The 17,228-nt window shown below is 34.7% G+C and overlaps 1 protein-coding gene across 4 annotated transcripts; it reads right to left on the bottom strand.

The window, feature by feature from the left end:
- Positions 1 to 495: 495 nt before the first annotated feature.
- LOC114266407 (uncharacterized) lies at positions 496 to 5,669 on the bottom strand. 4 transcript variants are annotated; one of them, XM_082883125.1, is made up of 6 exons: positions 5,498 to 5,667; positions 5,161 to 5,389; positions 5,007 to 5,073; positions 4,764 to 4,893; positions 2,448 to 2,718; positions 496 to 856 (listed from the first exon to the last, which is right to left on the bottom strand). In XM_082883125.1, exons 4-6 carry the CDS (start codon positions 4,825 to 4,827, stop codon positions 802 to 804), a joined length of 390 nt encoding a protein of 129 aa, XP_082739251.1. In that variant the 5' UTR covers positions 4,828 to 4,893; positions 5,007 to 5,073; positions 5,161 to 5,389; positions 5,498 to 5,667; the 3' UTR covers positions 496 to 801. The 4 variants fall into 4 exon arrangements, 3 of the variants coding, with proteins under 3 accessions (XP_082739251.1, XP_082739250.1, XP_082739252.1); XR_014337992.1 differs by having other exon boundaries at positions 2,453 to 2,890; positions 5,161 to 5,668; XM_082883124.1 differs by having other exon boundaries at positions 5,161 to 5,669.
- Positions 5,670 to 17,228: the final 11,559 nt, after the last annotated feature.

Here is a 17,228-nt window from a genome sequence, read left to right on the forward strand (position 1 = left end):
TGCATACAAATGTCGTTATATGACATGCCGTGGAAAGTTGATTGTCATTTACGCCATACAGGTAAAGTTATAAAAAGTAATAAATTAATTCTTAATAACATACTTTGTATGTTGTATAAATTTTTTTTACGACATTTGTTTCATGCCATAAATCATTATACTTTTAATGACATAATTTTGCATGCCGTATAATGTTATTTTTAATATATTTATGACATACTATGTATGTTGTATATAATCTTTTACGACATTTTCTTGCATGTCATAAATTATTACACTTTTCATGACATAATTTTGTATGCCGTAGAAGGTTATTTTTAATATATTTCTGATATACTTTGTATGCCGTATATAATCTTTTACGACATTTTCTTGCATGTCATAAATCATTATATTTTTCATGACATAATTTTATATGCCGTAGAAGGTTATTTTTAACATATAATATTATATATATATATATATAGAGAGAGAGAGAGAGAGAGAGAGAGAGAGAGGAAAAGCAAATTCAATGTTCATTACATGAATAAACTCTATTTATGAACACATAATATCACTAAAATGCCCACTTTTAGTACTTGAAAAGCAAATTACAAGATCAAATAAATTATGTGTACAAATGAAAACAAAAAGATTATACACAATACAAGCCAGTCAAGTTTAATTCATTATTAGGAATAGTAGAGAGAGCTAAAGAATCCATTAACTTGGCCACTACAGAAAGTCCCTGCCCCAATACCAATGGTAGGGATTCGAAGAGCAGATGTTGTAACAATAGCAGCAGTAATAGGAGCACACATTTCATAACAACAGAAAAGCACCCAGTTTCCTACAAAGCCAGGACAAACTCAACAACCTGCAAAAACCAAGCAAATTTAGCATCACAATGCTAAAATAAATTATGTAGATTTGCGTGTGAGCATATTTGATTATATATGAAACATAATAGACTTGATTCTTTTATGCCTATGTAACATGATAAAACATAGTTCATTAAACTCTAGCAGCATCCATCATATGGACTCTGCAGTTATGCAAGTAGTAGCAATGAGGTCCACCAATGCCCTAAATACATGCCAAACTAGAATTCCACCAAAAAAAAGAAAAGAAACAACCATATATTTTGATAGAGTATATAGGACAAACTAGCATTCAAGTGCAAACCAATTCTAGGTATCATAGGTGATGAATAACCTTTTTCAGGCTTAGGGGAAACCATTTGCACTTCATTTAAGGCAAAGTTACACTCAGTTTGTAATGAGATTGAAGGGCCACAATTATAATTGTACATTGATCTCCTTTTATTCACTCCTCACATCTCAAAAACTAGTCTTTGTATACTACGCTGCTATGGGAAACTAGGCTAAACACAACAAAAAGAGGAGTGGCATGCTAGTAATTATGTATTTATGTCTTTAAAAAAGAATAACACAATTGCTACCACAATGGATGTATATTGAATAATAACAGTTAGGATAATTTGCACGCAAGAAAGCACAAAAACACACACACAAACAATTATGATCAACATGGTAGACACAAATTAACTAAAGTATAGTATAGCGGAGGAGCTTCATGTAGTGTTTAACAAATATACTTAAAGATAAAAGACTCTTTGGCTTTTTAAGCTTTCAAATCATTAGTATTGGTTGGTGGAGTTCTTATGTGCCGCATTCAAAACCATGAAATCATGTAAAAGGTGACCAAGAGCTTGTGTCCCTAACCTTGACTTGAAATTACATATGAAGTAAGCAGCCGTTGCAGTTTTATTTGTGGTGTCAAGAATCTATTCCATATCTAAATAACTCAACAGAAATTATTCATGTTTCGGTATCCCAAAGTGCTTGTGGCTTAGAAACTCTTCTTAAAAGTGCATATATGGATCCAAATCAATATTGAAGTTTTAGCTTCTCCAGTTTAGGTTCATAGAATTGACCGCTTTGTATCCTTTTAATTCTACCAGTATATTCTACTTCCTCGTGCTCTTATTGGAACCTCAACTCATTGCCCTTATTCTAGACGAGAAAAAGTTTTGTAATATATTCCTTTTCTGAGAGAGAAGATGAAATATATATTCTTCAGAATTACATTCTCATTTCAGTATCGAAAAAATTAAATGTACAAGACATGTCCATTAAATGTCTTCTATTTGTCTATGTATTCAAATTTTAAGTTCATGGACACATTTCTCAGACATGATTTACATGTCTGGCATGTTGGAGGATCCTCATGTATGATACTATGCACATCAAAACACATTCATCTTTTAGAAGTGGTCATGGAATGCAAATATCATCTACCTGCATTAAATAATGCACGATGAATTTTCATGAACAGATGAAAATTCTGAAACAAGAATTGAAGAATAATCAAACAAACTCAAAGATTCATGCGATATTCATGAGGCAAAAGTTCCTACAGTTCAAGAGAAAAAGTGATCTTAATACTTTACTTTGCAGCCAGAATGAATGCACTTATCCTCGTCATCATTCACTTCAGGATTTGAGGCATTTAGAAGAGTGCTAGAAAAACTTCTTGGAGCTTGATTTGTTTCCTTCAGCTTTGCAGCTTCTCCTGATAAGGATACATGTGATTCCATGTCCCGCTCTTTGCAAGAACCCACAGCATGTGTTTTCTGCAAACTACCATTGTCATCTTGTGGGAGCTCTAGAACAGTTGAGGCACAAGAAGTTGTCTCAAATTTAGTGTTTTGCCAACCTGCCCATCAGAAGTCTCCTCAATGATGAACGAATCAAAGATTAACAGATCAGCGGCATCTGAAACCAGTTTCTCCCAATCACATCCCAATTTTCTTTGTTTTACTCAATTTGACCAATCTTTCCCAATTTTATTTCACTTTCAATTGAATAGAATCTCCCTTTCGAGCCATCTGTAGCAAATTTATTAAGTGATGCTGGTGTGCTAGCCATCTCAACAGCATGTGAATGAGGATTATTTATATGGCATCAAAAGAGAAAAAATCATCTTGAGCAATGAAAGCCAATTTTTCACAAACACCGACATAAAAGATCATCAAAATTATCTGCTATGCATCTTTAACTCATATCCCAAGTTTTTTGGGTGCCCATCCCTTCTATTTCAAATTTTGAGGTTAACCACATTTCGTTTCAAAGGAAAATGCCCATTCTTGTCCTATCAATTAAAAAAAAAAAAAAATTCCTTCCCCAAACCAGTCTGAATGATGAATTAAGACCATTTAACCAATTCAGATATCATTTTCCCACATCATGCAAATCAACCAAAATAAACAAACACTGGCAAAAAGAAAGGTACAGGGTAATTTTCAAATATCACTAAAGTTATACAATGGGCAAAAAGTGGATGCTAAGCAAGACAAGTGGAAACCAATTTGATATAGTATATAGGACAAATCTCAACAATAATAGACTCTGCAAGTGTTGCACATAGAATATATCTATACGGCATTAAGCTAACCAATTTGAGCTAAACCAGCTGAATCTAATGAATACTATGAAGAAACCCCTCATGAGAACAATCTAGACCCTGCAGTAATCGACTACATGTACAAGACATAAAACCAAAGCAACTGATTTCCAAAAAAAAAAAAAAAATTGAATCAACCGCCAATTGGCCCAATTCAAAACACAAAGAAAGTGGATTATTTTCATCAAAATCCAAAATCCAAGAACAGAGACATCTCCAATGAATGAATAGTATACAACAAGAACATGAAATTATACACTCTGTAAGTGTCACAGATTGAATTTACCTAAACCATCCCAATCTAACAGATACTGCAAAGAAGCCCCTTATGTTAACAATCTAAGCCATAACATAACACCAAAGCCACTGATTTTTTTAACAAAAACGACAACTGATTCAACCAAAAATTGGTCCAATTCAAAACACAAAGAAAGTGGATTAATTTCATCAAAACCCAAAAACCCAAAACAGAAAAATTTTCAATGAATCAATAGTATGCAACAAGAACATGAAATTATACACTCTGCAAGTGCCAAAGATTGAATTTATCCATAGTATGCAACAACAAGAAACAATGCCAAAATAAGATTCATTCAAATTATTAAATCAACTTCCAAATGGGAAGAGAGGAAGAAAGGAATGTGTTATTTTAAAATACAGGTTGAATTAAAATAAATTCCGAAAGTCGAGCAAGTTTTTAAACTTATTTTTCAGACTTGGATTTTTTCATGAAACATGATTTCAATGATAATCTTTTTTGGGAACAAAGGCAACAAAGCTCACAAGCAGCCAGAGAACAAAGCAGAAAGGAGAGCTCCATTAGCACATCAAGAAGGAAAAAAAAAAAACCCTCCCAAAGAAGATCCATTTGAAAAATAAATTTTGAAACTACTTGAATTTTGATCTTCTGTTACCTACACATTTGAAGATCAAAGAAAAACAGAGGGTGAGAGAGAATATTGGTCATCCACTTAATATTGACAATGGATATCAGAAGTAATGCTACTCTTTCTTGTGCATCATTGCATCGGTAGAAAAGTAAGTGTAAATACACAGAATTAAATAACTAAAAAGAATAAAGAATGTACACATCAACACAACAAGGCTCATCGGAACAAATTAAACAATTTAACAACAAATTAAAAATTGAATTGAAAAATCATAGGAATCTTGGCGACGAATATCAAATTCAACATCAATTCACTCCACTAAACCACCAAAAAATCATAGGAATCTTGAAATGCAAGCAAAAATCAACAAGTAAGAATCAGAAAATAAGAGCTAGAGCGAGAAGGTACCGTGATAACGTTCTTCGAAGAAGACTTTGGCTGAAGCGATCGTGATAAGAGAACCTAAATACATAATTGCTGAGGTTTGAATTGAGCGAAATAGCCTGTTTGAGCTACTCTATTACTTCCTCCAGTTTCTCTAATCAACCCAAAACCATCAAAATCAAATTATGAAAACATGTGTTTACAATATATACACGTGTGTATGTACATGTAATGAAATTAGAATGCTTTCAGAAATTGCTTCCATACCTTGCACCTTAGCCTCCTGCGAAGCATCACAGTTTTCTTCCATGACCTCGATAGAAGAGTCTCCCATCTGCAAAATTCAGCATTAATAAGATAATACATGTTTCAAAATATCAAAATTCTGAATCAAGCTACGTGAAAGCGAATTATATCATACCTTTCAAGGTAGTCTCGGAAGAATGAGGGAAAAAGATCGGAGAGGATTGAGGGATTGGACTTGCAATCATCGATGAATTGCTTCAACAGGTTCAAGTTCGCGATCAGAGAGGAGATTGCAAAGACGTCGAATCATTCGATACAGAGAAGTGTGTAGAGATCAGTTAGGGTTTGAGATCAATTGATTGAGAATGCATTTGGCTTCGTAGTCTGCATTTCCATGGCTCTCACTGAACCCTAACTTCAAATAAAATGATGAATTCGAAGCTTTTGGGAAAAAATGATCATCGAGAGACAGAGAAAAATTGATCGATTGGGAGAGAAAGTGAATGACATACATTGTGAGGCCATGCAAAGTCGCGCGATCGATCAAGGCAATGCTCGAAGGACATACCTCAAAACAAACTAGAACGAAGAGAGCTCGAGAGGTCGCATGCAAAGAGAGAGAGAGAGAGAGAGAGAGAGAGAGAACGAGGGTGTTAGTAGCAAAAACATGTATAGATAGAATAAGAGGGAGAGTGGTGAAGAGGCCTTAAAATAATGTTTTTGAGTTTTTTGTTTTTGTTTTTGTTATTGTAATATTTTAAATATTTTTTTATTTTTAAATTCAAATAATTTACATATATTTAGAAGGAAAATATTTTTAATTTTTTTAAAAAAATCATTAAATTTAAAAAAATATAAAATTTAATACATTTGATATATATTATATTTTTTTATAATTATTTTATTTTGTTGTATCCAAATTAGGTACATCTAAAAAGTAAAAATAAATAAATTATTAAAAGATACTAAATTATAAAATAATGTATCTAAATTATTTTTTACGTTGTCCTCAATTAAAAAAATTTAAGGTGAGAAGCTTGGTTGGAAATTATTAGCTTTTTTTAAATCAAACAAAAAAAAATTTGAAATTTTTTTTAATGAAAGTTTTCACGACATGCTAATGCATGGCGTATAAAGTTATAATATTTCAAGACATGAAATGGATGTCATCTTAAGTGAAAACATTTTACGACATATTTTTGTATGCTGTAAAAATATGTATTTTTTACGGCATGCTTTTGTATGCCATAAAAAAAAATCTTATTGAATTTTTTTTTAAAAAAAGTTTTCACTACATGTTAATGGATGCCGTATAAAGTTATAATATTTTACAACATGAAATGTATGTCGCCTTAAGTGTAAATATTTTACGACATATTTTTTAATAAATATATGACTTAATGACTTACATGGTATGTATGTCGTTATTGAAAAAATATTAACGGCTTGCCAAAAAAAAAAATGTCGTAGAATGTACTAATTACGACATGCATTTGATGTATGCCGTAATTAAAGCTGTAAAGAGTTAGTTTTGTTGTAGTGTTTAAAGCCACTTTTTGGCCCAAACTCTTCATTATTTCTTAGTTTTGTTGTAGTATTTAAAACCACTTTTTGGCCCAAACTTTTCATTATTTCTTCCTCTCTTCTCTTCCTATGCTCCATACTCAAAACCCTAGACTTCCAAACCTTGATTTCATCTATTTTTCACCAAGAATCCACCATCTTGTATTAAAGGTGAAGAACAAGAGAAGAACAACATTTTGATCGATTGAATTTTCATTTCGTGAAAAGTTAATCTTGAATTTTGCTTCTTCTCAGCTTCTTGCTGTGAGATAAGAATTTTCTTTGAGTTACATATATATTTTTGCAAGTCTATGGTTGTTTTGATATTGTTTGGAGCATGTTGAATTAGAATTTGATTTTTATGAGATTGGGTTTTTCTCAAAGAAGGGTTTTTCAAATCTTTCTTCAAATCTTTTAATTTATGAACTACAAGAATGTTTTGGGGGTTTCCTAAGCAAAAACTTTTGTTTAAATGAAGAAGCCTTAATTTTGTGAAAACCCTAGGCTTGAGGAAATTTTGAGGAAAAGTTATATCGATGAAAAATATAAGTTGTGTGATAGTTGGAGTTTCTAATTGCATAAAAATTTTCAAAGAAAAACAAAAGGAGAAACCCTATTTTTCTTTTGTAAAATCCTAGATTTTGTGAGATCATGAATTGTTGAGATCCATTTTTGAGAAATGATGAGGAAATTGTTATATTTACCCCTATTGTTGAAATCCCTTGTAAGAGAGAAGTTGATATTGAGAAAATAGTAAATAGTATGTTCTTGTACTTATCATGAAAGAATGAAGATTGGAAATGATGATTTTCATGTTTGAAATTTATTTGGTTTAAAGAGGAAATAAATTTATTTGATGATGTGTATTTATATATATATATATATATATATCTTGGAATATTTATTATATATATATATATATATATTGGGTAGAGATGTGGAACTTGATCACTACGGAAGATTGTGTAGAAAAAATGAGAAAGTATTGATAAAGTTTGAGAAAGTTCGAGACATTAATATAAACATATATTGCATTGGCATTTCATTTCATGTTCATTGTTTATCTTTTGAATTGGCATTGTTGCGATCACTTTTGAAATAAAAATAGTTTTTGTGGAATAAATGTTGTTGATGAACCTTTTTGAGGTAAACACAGTGGGAAGTCCTATTAGGCGGTGTAGTTTGAGAATTAAGTTGGCCTGAGTGTCCTTGGTGCAAGACTAGAAACACGTACATGTAGGTGCCTAAGCCCTTTGGTTAAAAGTCGGTAAGGTAGGATTTAGTAGTGCCTGATAAGCCTACTTGCAAACACTAGCCTTGGGGATTTGCCTGAGTCGTATTTACCACTCTTTGTTTTACATGGATATCATTGGATTAATTATATTTGGATGGGCATTGTACATAAGACTTTCAAAAGAGAAAAATTATCTTTTTGAGCATGACATGGCATGTGCATCCTTCACATGAGACTGTATAAATTGTATATACTTTGTTAAGAATTCTCTACTGGGCTTTGTGTTTACCCCTAGTGGATTTTGTTGCAAGAAAAGTTGTTGTGATACCGCCAAAGTAGAGGTGTAGAGAATAGCTTTGGGAGCACGAGGCTCTTATCTTTTGCTGTTTTGTTTTTGATAAGCCAAGGTCAATATTTGTGTGGGTTAGAAAACCATTTACTTGTAATCCAGGCAAGACCTTGGAAATTTGTTGCATCTAGGGCATTATCTTGGATAGAACTGAAAAATGATTTAGACTCGATTATGTCAATTGGTTTTATGTTGTAAATCAAGAAATGTAATGAAACAAGTAGTTAAATTCTGCTTAAGTAAAAAGAATGTGTGTGTCAGATAATTACACGAGAAGTTATGATTCTGCATGTTTAAAGGATATTGTGATAGAGTAGCATGTCTCTTTTTTTTTTTTTTTTTTTTTTTGGAGGAAATGGAGGAGGGCGTTACAATTTGGTATTAGAGCTGACCAGGTTTGAATACCTTGAGCTCATATGATGTGGCTTTTGCCACAACGGATTTATCATGCTAGGAAGAGACGTTAGTTTATGTAACGCCCTGAAAATAATAACCATAATTCATCCCATTGCAATTATTAAATAACAATGATACCATCTCACGATAATTATCCATTAATAATACATATCTGAATATGATATCTTTACATTCATATGATTCAACATTACAAAAGATGGCACATGTAATTATATATTCATAAGCTCTAACCTTGAATCTATAGCATGTGTCATAAACAAAACATATGAAATAAAAGTCACAACAGATAAATAAATGCCCTGTTGGCTATAACTTTCTAAGACGATGCTTTAGTTACAACAAATGTGAGTTTAAACTCAACAAATATAAAGCCATAGGCTTAATCAAAATGGATACAACAATAACAAAATGAGCTCTTGGCCCCAGGTCCTCCCAAGTTATTGTCTTGACGGAGGCATATATCAACACCTGAAAATGGTTTTCCATATAAGGTGAGCCAAAGCCCATTAAAGATACTCTAACACAGTGTATGAATCTTAATAGAGATATAAGGTGAATACATATGCAATACTCGTGTCAAAACATTTTATATCTCTTTCTAAAACCATGCAATGTCAAGTTTATATCACAGTTCATGAAATCATTTCCTTTATAATAGAAAACAGGACAATGGATACAACACTGGGAATCTCTAAGATGTGTCTGTAAGTAGGCTACAAACACTACCAATTTCCATTTTCACTGGTACTAACCGGAAGGCTCGGCACCTATCCACGCAGGTTTCTGGACTTTTACCAAAGACACATATGACAACTTAATACCATAACTACACTCTACCTAGATTCACCAAGGTATCCACCCCTTTTTTCTCAAAACAATAAACATTTTCAATGTGTTAAACAAGTTACAATGCTCAATGCAAATGAATGAGACATTAGTTTCAATTCACCTAATTCTCATGCAATTTTTACAACAATCATAGTTATCCCCCACCGATAGCCCAAAACAAATATCTCTAAATAGATAAATAATTTTTAATAAAGATATACTTTCCAACATTTCAAGATATGAGTGATAATTCATATTCAACTCCACTACTATCATCATTATCGTTCCAATTTCATAAAACCAACATCAATTCCATTTTCTCTTTACAAAATCAAATGTTCACAATTTAGGGAAAAATCCGCTTTCTTTAAAAATCAACTCCAAGGATAAAATCCACCATTTCATCACAACTCAACCACATTTACAAACCCATGTACATATTCAAGAACCCATTTTGAAAACCCCTCTTTCGATTTCAAACCACAACCCTAGATTTTTATCAAAAATTCCCAAATCACAATATCCTTTTTAAAAGACAAATAACTAAGTTAAAAATCATAAAAAGAGCCAAAGTAATCCCTACCTCAAAAAAGAAGACACAAAGGAAAGATGTGTAGAACTTGATGGTACCGAAAACAAGAACTTCTCTGATCAAAACGAAGCCCTCGACGTGCTTTGTTGTTTTATCAAAGAGACTAGGGTAAGGGAATGTACGAATCGAAAGTATTTGGGTCAAATGTTCAAAAACTAGAGAGAGAGAAAGTGTAGATCTAAAGTTTTGAAATGTTTAGAGAGAGAGAAAGATATATGAAAAAGTAACTCAAAAAGTGACTTTTTGGAACTGATATATGCACGGACCACTCGAGCGACTAGACACAAAAAGTGGGATTGCTTGAGCAAACAAAGTACTGAGCGCAAGAAGGATCGCTCGAGCTAAAAACACCACTCTCCTAATACTTTTGTAAGCCTGCAAAAGTACTAAGAGTTCCAAAAGACAGCTCGAGTGCAAAAAGCAAAGCTCGAGCCAAGACCACTTGAGTGAAGAATGCCATACTCCTAATAGTTTTACAGACTTACAAAAGTACTGGAAGTTCTCAAAGATCACTTGAGCGCAAGAAAGTTTGCTCGAGCGAACAAGCCAAAATGTAGATAGCAATAGTTTTAAAAAACTAACTCCCAACCTGTTTCAAACACAACCAAGACATTCTAATAACCAAACTGAACAAGAAATAAGATGGAAGAAGACATGAACAACCATCAAGACAAGAAATCCTGGATCCAAAACAATGAATGGGTCGGGTTTAAACCAAAATTGTTATAATTTACATTGCATGCTTTATGTATTTAGATGACTATGTAGGTATGGGATTAAGCTTCTGGGATACAACTTGAGCCTATTGCATTCATCGAAATCCTTTTGGAAAGGCACTTGATCAATTCTTTTTTAACTTGGAAGTCTTTGAGCGCCATGGGACGAGTTGATATCTTAGGAGAATGATCTGTATGTGCTCTATGTGACTATGTGCTTATGTGGTTTGCCTTATATAAAAGTAGATACATGTATTGACATATGTGTAACTCGCGTATGGCTTGTGAGATCTCGCGTAGAGCATTTAAGTGTGGGTTAATCCTTAACTTTATTTTCTTATAGGATGTAAGGACGCGAGTGACCCCAAATGGGGGGAAAACTTTTGGGACTTGAATTTTTGGCACCACTTTTATTGGTAAGATATATCATTTTGGGATCATATGAGAACGCGATTATAAGATTGGTGTGGAAACTTAGTTTACCGATTTTGTAAGTTCATAAGAAGTAATTGTGTCCTTATGATAGTAAAGATTTTATTAGATAGTTAACTGTTTGTGGTTATGAAGACTTGAAATTATCTCATAGACTCACATTGAAGTTTTGGAAGTAGACTAGAAGGGAGGTCTTGGAAGTGGAGTGATGTATGGATTAAACCTTATGATAATGCACATTGATTGAGGCCTTAAGGATGATCAGGGTGACCTAAGAGTGAGCGTTTTCGAATGTTAATATCAGAATACATGAATTAGTTCTAAACTTTCTCAAACTAGGTGAAGTTAGTTATATTTAACTCGGTTGACGGAGTAGCATAAGGAAGAGATGGGTGTCTTAAGGGTTGGCTTCACAAGTATCGATACTATGACTCAAGCGTGAAGTTCTTATGAATAAACAGAGACTTATGATAGGCATTTTGAAATAACTGATGTGGTTGGGATAGAGAAATCTTCATAAGAGGTGGTATTTGACTTTCTGAGACAAATAGGTGTGCCCTTCATGTTCCATCATTGTTATGAGGTAGGAGTTATGGATATAGGAAATATAAATAATTGTTTGGGGTCAGTTTTGATGCATGCCACGACGGAGCGAGTATAATTATGTTCTAGATATACCGGATTAGTAATACCATTGAGTTTAGTCGAGACCTTCAATTTAGAATGATCGATAATTGTTAATTATGACTGTCTCAGATTATGAGTTCAAGTTTTATAAGAGTTATGTCTATGAAAGAGTTATGAATGGAAATGGTGTAAATTATGGCAATGCGTTAAAACAGAGGTTGACTTCTTCACTATGTTCGATAGGCTACGATATTATTTAAATTACATTGAGTTGTTGTCAATAGTAATGTCAATTATCTAGTGGCCTTACCTGAAATTTGTCTTACCGCAAAAGGTGAAGAAATTTTGTGTAGTAAGGAATGTGTTTCTTAGAGAGTTTGTTTTATTTAGATTTCTATTGTAAGTCATAAGTGAACGAACTAGGTAAAGAATCTTGGAATAGATTGGGATGAGATTAAATTTGATTGGGATTGCGCCATTTGGTGGAATTTCTAGTAGTAAAAATGGTGACTTGTAAGTAGACATTTTGAGATGTGTAGCCAAGTTTTGAATGTTTTCGAGTTTGGTGGAGTCAGTTCTCTCAGAGTTGGTTGTTGAGGTACTCAAGTGCAATATATGGATGTTTAGGGATATGATGTGATCATTCTCTCGGGAATTGTATTGGCAAACAAATGTCTTTAGAGAGATTTTTGAAATAATCTTGTGAGAATGTTGTTGTTTTATGGAGATTATGATTAGATGCCTTGAGATGGTTGATACAACTGTGATTTGAGTATTTTTATTGAAAATTGTGTTTGATCCATCGTGAGAAATTAATGTTAATTTTTATAGTTTATATGTCAGAAATTATGTAAACCAGGGCACCCATGATTGTATCGGGTTAAGTTTGGTGTGCGTTGTGATGGTTTGGTTCAGAGAACTAAAATGGAGATTATTTTGCATTCCTTATCATTTAACCATAGGTTGCCTGGTATCATTGATGTGAAACTTTTGAGTTCCTCGTTAGTCCTTTGTTTCCTTATGAGGGTGGTGAGAATTTTGTTGTTGGTGCGTTAGTCTAGTATTGTCAATGAGTTTAAGTTGGGTGTACTTGAGCTTAAGTGAAATTAAGAGGTGCTTAGTTTTACTTGGTAAAGGTTGATTTCTTATTCTAATTTTATTCCATCGTGTTTTGTGGCGAAATTATTTTAGAGGAAGTTATTTGGCTGACCCCTCGTCATGAAATAAATTGGTACGAAGTGTTTTTGTTATTTGGTTAGTTATAGAGATTGTTTTGGAATGACCGTTGTTGACAGAGAAAATTTCTTTGAGTAGTATTATAGTTTGTGGTTGTATCTTTAGAGTTTGAGTAGGAGTGAGCTAACTAGAGATTTCAGAGGAAATTTCAAAATAACTACGACTATGAGTATTTGTTGGTGTAACCTTTCATCTTGAGTTGCATAGGCTTTTATGGCAAGTTTGATATGGTAGTTGGTGTCATTGTTTTGTGACTTGAGCAATTGTGAGAATTAGATTTTTATTTTCATTTTGGTAAGATGCGGTGAATGACTTTCCGAGTTAAATTATTTTCAGGGATGGAACAGCTTTGGTAGTGATTGGATTGAAGTACTAAAAATATGATTTTGTTAGAATTTTGTAATAGATGTGTAGTATTATTTTCGTGAGAGATGCATATTGAATTTCGTTGGAGAGATTTTATTATAATCTGAGATTAATTTATTTATTAACGATGTGAATATTTTTCTTTGAGTAAGTTCGTGTTATAGAAGGTATTGGATTTAGGTTTGACATTGCGGGACATCATAATATTAGTGTGGTGTGGAGTCGTGTTTCAACCTTAGAGTTAATATCATGGCATTGACTTCAGGGAATGTAGTGTGTTGTGCAAGTATGGGTAGATGATTTTTCCTTACATGGTCTGTTAGTTATTGTTGTGGCATCAAGAAAGGGGTTGACTAGGAGTCACCTCAAAACTTGTCTTAAATCTAGAGACGAGGCTTGTGGATGAGAATTGTTTGCTTAGTGTGTGTGTGTGTGTGTTTGTGTGTGTGTCACTCGTGAGACTAACAAATCATACTAATTTCTTAATAATTGTTTCTAGTTGGTCGCATGTCATACCCAAGATAGGATAGTTGCGAAAATTGTTTTTGCGAGTGGGAATATTTTAATGAGTGATCAATGAATTGTAATGATACTTGTGAGGGAAAAATGATTTCCCAAATTTATAAGTGAAGTTTGTTTGTTGTTCTATTTAATCTTATCGTTATTGTTTTGAATTGTTGTCGCTTGTATTATTGCGATTGGATTGTGGCATCACCATGGTGATGGGATCATTGGTTGGTGTAGACGTCCCCGAACACCCCGGGAGGGAACGAGCTCCCCCGTTCCGTTCATTTGGGGTTCACTACAGCTCAGGACTCTCAAATTGTCACGGTTCGTAATCTGAACCAAAGAGTCCAAATCCGACAAATCGTTTTGAGAAAACAGATTTTGAAAGAAGTGCCAAACATGGACTGCTTTGCTAGATACAGAGTCGTTACCTAAATATTTTATTTTGGGGAAATTTAGGAAACCCTGACTCGTTTGCCTAAGGCCACGTGTCCGTCATCACCAAAGTTGCCTCAGCTCGGGAACTTGGGTACGATTGGGGAAGGTCACTTCGTGAGCACCCCCGTTCGCCCGATCAAAGATCGGCCTCTACTAACCATGATATCTATTTTTGAAAACATTGTGTGTTCTTATTCCGGTTATTAGCCTAGATTTACTATGTGATGCGCACAGCATACAAGTATAGACTGGATCGCCTGAATTGGAACAAAACATTTCATGTTTGTTTATTTGAAAATGGTTTGATGGTGCTACCCGCAAGTAGGCTAAGACGTGGATTTGCCACCCTCGGGTGGGCTTAGAAAAACATGATTTTGCCACTATCTAGTGGGCTTAAAACACACATTTGATGAATTGTTCCAATTCAAATAACCCAACCTTCACCCACAGGCATTCAGGCAGTTATATCATATAAGCACATAGCCTCATGGTAAGCATGCTGTCATGGCAGTCACTCACACGCATGTAAGGATGCTAAAGCATAAAAACTTACCGAGTACTCCAAGCAAAAAAAGAAGCTCATTAGAAATCCATGCATGATCCTAATTATACAGAAGTGCCTAATGCAACACATGCAAAAATGCAACTATAGCAGGCTCAGCTATTCTAAACATGGCATATGAAATGCTACAACTAACATGTATTCAACTTGGAATTGAAAATACAATGCAGTTAGTATGATGCGCCGAGCCCGATGCATGCAAAACAGATGAATGAATGCAAACATGCTATCATACTGTATGCTAATTGAAATATGCCCTAATCTAACCATCATAAGCGGATAAATAAAAGGGAGAAAAACGCGAGGTTGGAAGACATACAACACATACACGCACACTTATTACAGTTGTGCCCTCGCGCAGAGAGTCCGAATAAATAGTACAGTCCAAATAATACAGTCCGAATATAAACAAATTCCTAATTAATTTACAAATTAACTAAGAAAAAAAACAATAAACTGGCATGCAAGCCAGGGACTGCCTTAACTCTTCTTCAGATGATGGATGATGCATGTCTGGGCTGCCTTGCGCGGAAATCCACTGGGATGCCCCAATTAGCCTCTGCTTCACAATTGTTCTTGGAAAGCGCGCCAAGCTCCGAAAGGTTGCTAATTCTTGATTTACTGCAACAGAGAGCAGGAAAGGGACATAGCAATGTATTTTCACAAATGTATGCATGCCTCGATCCTCGTGCCACCAATCACGCATATCGATGCATGATGGCCGAGGAGTCGATTTGCATGACTCAATGTGGAATGAATGCACATGAAAACTCAACTAAAACCTAACTCCATCATGGGTAATCCGGAGTGTCGGTGACTGGGGAATTGAGACACGTTCCGTCACTCGGAGTACGAAACGTACCTCGTTTCCCGTGCTCGGGCTAATTCCTATCCCAAGCACAATACAATATGCATGATATGCATGTAATGCAACTAAGATACAACCTAGCATGCAAAATGTTATGAAATGGCATACACGATGCACGAGATAACATGGCATACACAATGCGCTAACATACAACCTAACATACGCAATGCTATGAAATGAAATGGCATACACAATGCACAATGGACTTACACCAACACAAGTGGACCTCAGCCACACTCACATAAGAGGCCAAGAGATGAAAATGAGACAACTCGGAATGCGTGCACACATGCACGCAAACCGAGGACCGAACCTAAGGCACGAATGCCACTCTACCAAAGCATGGCAGGGCATGGGATATGGCATACAAGCATGCAAATTTCAGCGCTAAAATATGGCCCAAAACAGTCCCGAATCATGACGATATAGCACCCGATGCATGAAATGGTCTCGAAATGCAAGATTAAGCACATGAAATGGCTTGTAGCTACATCAAGCATGCATTATTTTCTTATGACATGTGAATACAGATTCAAGGCAGTCCCAAAAAAAGCATGTTTACAGTTTTAAGGAAGGCCAAACAGCAAACACAAATAAGGAAAAACTAGCATGCAAAAATGGCCCTAAATGTGAGATAAAGAAGCAAGTCACAGCTGCAGACCTCAAACAGATGAGGGCCCTTCAACAATTTTGAAGAGGGGCCCAAAATATGATATTTTACAGTTTACAACAAACCCCAAAAACCAACACAGGTATGGCTAAGCTCTCATGCAAGAAATGGGCCAAAAGAGGGACAAAGAAGCAAGTAGTGGTTTCTGGCCTCAAACACAAAGGGGCCCTTCAACAATGTTGAAGAGGGGCCAAAAATATTACACTTTACAGTTGATGGCCGGACCCAAAACAGTATGCATGCAAGCCTAAAATACTACACAAAATAAGGTCAAAAAGAGAGATATAACACAAAGTATAAAAAGGATGCCTCCAAAAATGAAAAACCCTTAATGAAACATGAAGAGGGGGTCAAAATAAGGTCATTTTTAGTTTGGACCACAGCCCAAAAACAGAAGCAAAAGAGGCTAACAAATCATGCCAAAATATGGCCAAAAGAGAGATATAAAGGAAAGTAGTAAATGGAAGCCACAAACAGTGATGAGCCCTTCAACAATGTTGAAGAAGGGCTCAAGATAGGCCACTTTTCAGTTCATGGCAGAGCTCAAAACAGTTTACACATAGGCCAAAAATACTACACAAGACAATGGCATACAAGAGGGGTAATGAAGTAAGTGCAACAAGGAGGCCTCAAACAGTGAGAGGCCCTCAATCAAACATAAAAAATGGCTCAAAATAAGCCTAGTTCTAGTTAGGGTCGGAGCCCAAAACAGCAAGCAAGTATGGCTTACAAATAGATCAAGAAAAGGGTAGAAAAGGGAAAAAATGAGCTCACCCTTGAAGACTATGTCTTGACAACCTCTTGGCTTGAGTTGCAGCACTCCTAGGCTCTGAAGAAC

Source organism: Camellia sinensis, chromosome 8 (genome assembly GCF_055761805.1).
Source record: "Camellia sinensis isolate YWXY chromosome 8, ASM5576180v1, whole genome shotgun sequence".
In the NCBI taxonomy this organism is placed as follows: Eukaryota; Viridiplantae; Streptophyta; class Magnoliopsida; order Ericales; family Theaceae; genus Camellia; species Camellia sinensis.

Excerpts from the sequence above, each read along its gene's own strand:
- LOC114266407 (XM_082883124.1), bottom strand. The coding sequence starts at position 4,827 with ATGTATTTAGGTTCTCTTATCACGATCGCTTCAGCCAAAGTCTTCTTC. Across the intron at positions 2,719-4,763 it reads CTTCGAAGAACGTTATCACG|GTTGGCAAAACACTAAATTT; the intron begins GTACCTTCTCGC and ends TCTGATGGGCAG. Across the intron at positions 857-2,447 it reads CATTCTGGCTGCAAAGTAAA|GTTGTTGAGTTTGTCCTGGC; the intron begins GTATTAAGATCA and ends TGGTTTTTGCAG.